The sequence below is a fragment of the Orycteropus afer genome, unplaced genomic scaffold (genome assembly GCF_000298275.1).
Source record: "Orycteropus afer afer isolate SDZICR_OR568_19922 unplaced genomic scaffold, OryAfe1.0 scaffold00498, whole genome shotgun sequence".
Classification (NCBI taxonomy): domain Eukaryota; kingdom Metazoa; phylum Chordata; class Mammalia; order Tubulidentata; family Orycteropodidae; genus Orycteropus; species Orycteropus afer.
Window position 1 is genome coordinate 635,456 of NW_006922085.1, and position 7,153 is coordinate 642,608.

The 7,153-nt window shown below is 39.2% G+C and overlaps 1 protein-coding gene across 1 annotated transcript in view; it reads right to left on the reverse strand.

Moving 5' to 3' along the window:
• Positions 1-7,153, reverse strand: part of PRKAR2A (protein kinase cAMP-dependent type II regulatory subunit alpha) — a 215,917-nt gene that overhangs the window by 55,339 nt on the left and 153,425 nt on the right. The window contains exons 7-8 of the mRNA XM_007955306.2: positions 4,033-4,134; positions 3,794-3,868 (exon numbers count right to left, since the gene is read on the reverse strand). Of these exons, the coding sequence (XP_007953497.1) occupies positions 3,794-3,868; positions 4,033-4,134 (177 nt within the window). The remainder of the gene's footprint in view (positions 1-3,793; positions 3,869-4,032; positions 4,135-7,153) is intronic.

Consider the following 7,153-nt stretch of genomic DNA (forward strand, 5'->3'; position numbering starts at 1 on the left):
TGCACTGACTCATGTCACTTTAGTTTTATGTATTTCACCAAATGTAAATTATATTTCAATAAAATGAAAAGAAAAGAAATTTGCTCTCTGGTAGCTCTATTATATATATGGATACTCTTATAGCACATACAAATACGTATGGAGAAATATCATCTGCCAAGCCTACATACGGTCATGGGTATATTCCCTTTTGCCTAGCCATACCTGGGCATTTTGCCTGTCTACCTATGTATCCAGGAGCTCTGGTGGTGTAGTGCCTAAGGCATTTGACTGCTAACCAGAAGGCTGGTGGTTCAAACCCACCAGCCACTCCTTGGAAAAAAGGTTGGGCATTTACTTCTGTAGTGATATTGCCTTGGAAACCCAACGAGGGGTCGCTGTGAGTTGAATCTGACTCAATGGCAGAGAGTACCTATGTATCCACTTGTAGACTAATGTTTGTTATTACTTACAATGCAGTATTGTGTATGTAGAAGTTTTTACCTTTGTTGTCTGTACCTCTTGTACACCTCTCTGTGTCTTCCTTTTCCTTAGTGTTATTGTGTTGGTCATTCACTTGTGGTATATTGCCTTTCCCTTCATCCAAATGAGTACTTGTCTCTTACTTATCTAGCAATTTTCCCTCCTGTTCTGGTTACCTAGTGTCACTCTGACAAGAAAATATACCACAAATGGGATGGCTTTAACAAACAAGAGTTTAGTCTCACAATTTGGAGGCTTTAAGTCCAAGTTCAAAGTGCCAGGCTGTAGGGGATGGGTGAAAGCCCCTCAGCCTTGGGTTTCAGCTTTGCCTCCTCTCCCAGCCCACTGGAGCTAGAGGCTTTTCTTCACTCAGACAGCTGCTGGCTGCTGAGGCTGACAAGCCAAGGCTGGCAAGTAAAAAGGCATAGTCCCAATGTTACCAAACCACATAGCAGGCCATTAATTCAAGTTCACTGAAAGTCCCAAGGTTGGCAGAGCATGGCAGGCTGCCGAATGACGACACGGCTACATGCAGGGTTCAAGGGTGCCATAAGCTACAGACCATTCCCAAAGCTGTTTTTTATATACAGGAAGCAGACCACATACCCAAAACAGCTACTCAGCTGCTTGTGGTAGATCCCACCATGGAGCTGACTGCCAATCTCATCATGGGGAATAACTACCACCAGGTGCCCAGCCACTCAGCCAGGCCAAGCCAAGTTGACACAACTTAACCACCACACCTCCCCTCGCCTTCCATCACTGGTATCCAACAAAGAAAGTTTCCTTCTATGTGAAAACCTTTCCTTGACTTTTTATAATAGTGGATTCATACAATATTTGTCCTTCTGTGATTGACTTATTTCACTCAGCGTAATATCCTCTAAGTTCATCCACATTATGAGTTGTTTTGCGGATTCCTCATTATTCATTAGTGTTAAATAGTATTCTATTGTGTGTATGTACTATAAGTCTTTTTGTTGTTGAGGTACTGAAGTTTTCTAGAATTTTAGAGGTTAGCCCTACATTCTTACCATACCAGGATAGTTGCCCTAGAACACAGCTCATATCCACAGCATTTGCTCATCTTGTTCTCCTGCTCTGAAAAACCTTTCCCTGACTCCTCCAACTGCTGAATTTGAGCCCAGCTCCAAGAAGCCATGTGGATTACTTTCTTTTTCTATGTTCGTTGTTATTCATTATGTACTCTCATTATAGCACTTACCAATATTTGGCCCTACTTGTATTATCTTAAATGTTTGTAGATTCAAACAAATTACTAATTAAAAGAATTACTAATAGTAAGGGCATCTAGAAAACAAAGACATTTAGAAATGCCACTTACAGAAGATGAAGTTTTGGTTTTTTAATTGCCATAAAATAAACAATAAATTTACCATTTTAACCATACCATTCAGTGGCATTAATCACACTCAAGAGTATTGTGCCACCATCACCACAAAACTTTTTCATCACCCCAAACAGAAAACTTGTACCCATTAAAGACTAACTTCTATTTCTCCCTCCCTTCAGCCCCCTGTTGTTGTTAGGAGTCTCTGGTCCGCTCCAACTCATGGCAACCCTTACATAACAGAACTAAACACTGCCTGGTCCTGGGCCAGCCACACAATCCTTGCTATGCTTGAATCCATTAGTTGCAGCGACTGTGTTAATCCATTACCCTTTTTTGCTCCCTACTCCACCAAGCATGATATCCTTCTCCAAAAAATGTGGTCCCTTCTGACCACATGACCAAAGTAGGTGAGATGAAGTCTGGCCATTCTCACTTCTAAGGAGCATTCCAGCTATACTTTTTCTAGGCCAGATTTGTTCATTTTTCTGGCAGTCTATGGTATTTTCAGTATTCTCTGCCAACACCACAATCAAAGGCATCAATTCCTCTTCAGTCTTCCTTATTAACTGTCCAGCTTTCATATGCATATAAAGTGACTGAAAATACCAAGGCTTGGGTCAGATGTACCTTAGTCTTCAAAGTGACATCTTTGCTCTTAAACACTTTAAACAGAGCCCCCAGCCCTTAGTAACCCACTATTCTACTTTCTGTCTCCGTGAATTTGACTATTCTAGATAGCTCATGGAGTCCCTGGTTAATGCAAACTGCTAACGTGCTTGGCTGCTTAACTGAAAGGTTGGAGGTTCAAGTCTATGCAGATGCACCTCAGAAGCAAGCCCTGGAAATTACTTCAGAATAATCAGCCACTGGAAAACCTATGGAGAACAGTCCTATTCTGACATACACGGGGTCACCATGGGTCAGAGGTGAATTTACAGTAACTGGTGGTGGCGGGTGGTGGTAGAGAGCTCATATAAATGGAATTATGTATTTGTCCTTTTGTCTGACTAATTATACTTAGCACAATGTTTTCAAGGTTCACCCATGATGTAGCATATACCAGAATTTCATCCCTTTTTATGGTTGGAATGATAGTCCATTGTATACACATCTTGTTTATCCATTCATATGTTGATGGATAGGCAGTTTTTTTGTATTCCTTTATACTCTTCAGGTGGGAGCTTCCCCCCTCTCTTTCTCTGATGAGCCAGATTATACCTGTAGTTCTGGTGGGTCCAATTTCACCTACAGGCCCCAAGAGTGGATCCAGGATCCAGGCCTGACCAATCTCAGTCTTTCTCCTGGTGCCAGTAATGGGTTCAGGGATGAGTACATACCCAACTCAGAACAATCAGATATATTCTCAGCGCTCTTGCCAGAACCATAGCCAAAGAAGCTTATACCCAGGAAAGCCTGTAATATGCTACTCTTTATATCTAATTCAAAATGCAAATAGAATATACAAGGAAAATGTATTACACAGTACTCATTACATTGGTCCAGTCCACTGTGTGATGATCCTTACTGTAGCCAAAACCAACATAACAAAAAGGCACAAAGGAAATACTAAAGACATCTTAGAAATCTGGTCAGTCTCTGAAGACTAAGGAATCAGATTTGTGTTGGATTAGCTGAGAGAGCACCTTTATGCCAAATGTAGACAGCAGGTAGAGGGCAGGTTTTAACAGTGATGAATAAACCTTATTCAGAATTAAAAGAAAATGCTATCCTAAAGCACACATACTAAAAATCAAGGAAACATGAAAAGAGTCAAGAGATTTTCATATGTCAATGAGGTGGACATCCAAAGGCTTTAGAGGACTCTGTAGGAGTGTGACCTATTATGTTGCAGTATGAGCTTCTAAACCTGGGAGGAAATGAAAGTTCTGTGAGACAAATGAAGCAATAGTCCCTTTGGTGGTGAACTCCAGAAAAGAAGGAATTACACAAGCCTCCCCCATCCCCTGCCTGGCTCACCTGAGTGATGATGCGCTCTCCATCCTTATAGATCTTCTCTCCTATTACATCCACGATCTTCATTCGTTCTGACACCTGAAACAATGGACACACTCACCAATTATATGGGAAAGACCTCAACTGAAAGTCAAAGAAATGTATTAGAATAGCTTGTTTTGTTTTGAAAATTAAACAAGAGAATTGTTTTAACAGTTTTTCCTAAATACTCACAACCAGATTCTTATTCAAATAGACTTTACCTCCAGTGATTTAAGGAGCGGTACAGATTCAATAAATGATTCAAACATCTTCCTCTTTTTTGCATTGTTTTTCACTATGATTCTTCTAAAAGTCACTCGATCCTATAAGAAAAAAATATGAAAATTTTGGTAAATGCCTGTGTAAGAGAATGTCTGTGGTTTAATTAACTGGGCTACAAAAGATGTCAGGGAACTATCAACTCAGTGTTTAAAATAATGATATTTCAATCTTAAGAGTCCTCACCGGAAGAAAAAGACCTAAAGCTTGAACCAAGTAGATGCACGTGTGCTGTCATCTGCTGTCTAGTGTACAATGGGTGCCACCTATTGGTCATAAATAGAAAAATAAAACCTTCCAATCAAAAATTTGTGTGCTCACAGTCACTGTTCAATGTCAAAAGATGCACCTTCCCCCACCAAGACAGTCAGTAAAACAATCAGATGGTTCCTGTCCTCAAAAAGTTTACAAAATTTACAGAAAAACAAAATGAAAGAAACCCAATCAAAAACTGGGCAAAGGACTTGAATACCCAATCCCACTGCTGTAGAGTCAATTCCAACTCATAGCAACCCTAAAGGCAGAATAGAACTGCCTCATAGGATCTCCAAGGCTTTAAATCTTCACAGAAGCAGACTGCCTCAACTTTCTTCCACAGAGTGGCTGGTAGGTTTGAACTTCCAACCTTGTATTTTGCAGTTGTGTTTTGCAACTTTAACCACTACACCACCAGGGCTCCCTAAAGACTTAAACAGGCACATATAATGGCCAATAAGCATATAAAAAGATCCAACATTATCAATCATTAGGGAAATGCAAATCAAAATTAAAATGAAGTACCACATCCATTCCAACCAACCCACTGCTGTCAAGTGGATTGAGACTCACAGTGACCCTATAGGACAGAATAGAGGAGCTCTGGTAGCATAGGGCCTAAGGCGCTTGACTGCCAACCAGAAGGCTGGCAGTTCAAACCCACCAGCCACTCCTCGCAAGGAAGATGGGGCAATCTACTTCCACAGTGATACTGCCTCGGAAACCCAAGGAGGGGTCACTATGAGTCTGGTCTGACTCGACGGTACATAACAACAACAACAACAAAAACAGGACGGAATAGAACTACCCCGTAAGGTAGTATGGAAGCAGACTGCCACATCTTTGTCCTATGGAGTGGCTGGTGGTCTTCAATTGCCAACCTTATGGTTAGCTGATGAGTGCTTATCCATTGAGCCACCAGCGTTCCTTCTACACCCAACAGGATTGCTATTATTAAAAATCAAGCAAACAAAAATGGGAAAATAACAAGTGTTGGCAAGGATGTAGAGAAATTGGAATCCTTATGCATTGCTGGGAATGTAAAACAGTACAACTGCTACTATGGAAGAGTTTGGTGGTTCCTCAAAAACACACAGAATTACCATATGATCTACTCATTCCACTTAAACAGATACTTGTACACCAGTGTTCACTGCAGCACTATTCACAATAGCCAAAAGATGGAGACAACCCAAGTGTCCATCAGCAGATGAACAGATAAACAAAGTAAGATATATACATCAATGGAATATTACTCAGACACAAAAAGGAATGAAGTTCTGATATATATTACAGCATAGATAAAAACATGGAATGGAAACATTGTCCTGAGTGAAAAAAGTCAGACACAGAAGGATATATATTGTATGATTCTACATACATGAAATATCTAAAATAGGTAAATCTGTAGTGATAGAAGTAGATTAGACATTACCATGTGCTGAGGGGACAAGGGGAATTGGGATTTATGGCTTAATGGGGGGAAGATGTTTTGTTTTGCTTGGCTATACTTTTCTTGGGGCTTTTTTTGTTTGTATCTTGGAAATTCTGGGTTGCAGGCTCTTCCAGCACCCTATCTGGGATATATGAGAAGCTAACAAGAGAAAACCAGAAACCACTGCTGTGTCTTTTTTTAAGTCCTGAGCTTCCTAGCCAGTCTATCTTCTTTCCACCTTTCAGAGTCTTTGTATGCTTGTTTGCTGTATTATGTTCAGAGTTTTTTAGTTTAGGATTACTAAGCATTGGTGCTATTCCATTTTGGCCTGAACCAGTAGTTCATATAAATATATTTTAAATGGAGCTTATTTTCCCCCATTATTTATTAATCTATACCTGAATTTTTCAATAATTAGATCTCTAAGTATGAGTTCAACCCCTAAGCCACTGTATATTCCATCTCCTAGAAGCACTTTTCTTGGGAGAGGAGTTGATGTGAGCGCTCATTTTACTATTCACCTATTTTTCAGTGTATATGAAGTACTTCAGCAGTACCAGGGCTCCTAATAAAAATATAAACCAGTGAAATTTAAAACAATATAATCACAGTTTGCATTACATAGTAGCTTGACACAGAATGAAAACTAAACAAAACTAAATGAAAATTTCTTCTCTAAAAATAAAATTTTCTAAAACCATGAAGTTTAAAAGTTAGGATTACCCTTCAACAATTAAACTACCTCATCACATCTTCCCCACACATCCTTTTAGAATTCCTAATCTTTTTCCTCCTTGTCATAATTATACAATTCTTTATATTGCTTTCTTTCATGGTAGCTTGGTCCTTCAATTCTTCCCAATAATTTCTTCATAAAAAAACAAAAACCTAAACATCAAAATAGCAATCCTGTATTAAAGTCTTTATTAAATCTATTTTTGCAACTTAAAAACAAAAATTGGGGAATTTTCTAAAGCACTGTGGTCTATCAGGGAATTTTTAAATTAATTCATTAAATTCCAAAACATCTATTGGGATTCTGATTGGAATTACTTTTAAATCAGTTTAAATTTAGGGAAATAATTTCTAGCTAATTTAATTTTTGGTATTAAGCTGAAATAATCTTTTGTAACATTTGTTAAACCTAAATAAAGAAATGTGTGTATATATAGATATATATATATGTATGTATGTATGTTGTTGTTGTTGTTATTTGCCGTCGAGTCGGCCCCGACTCATAGCGACCCCTCCTTGGGTTTCCGAGGCAGTTATTACTACGGAAGTAGGATTGCCCAACCTTCCTTCCGAGGAGTGGCTGGTGGGTTTGAACCGCCAGCCTCCTGGTTAGCAGTCAAGTGCCTTAGGCACTATAT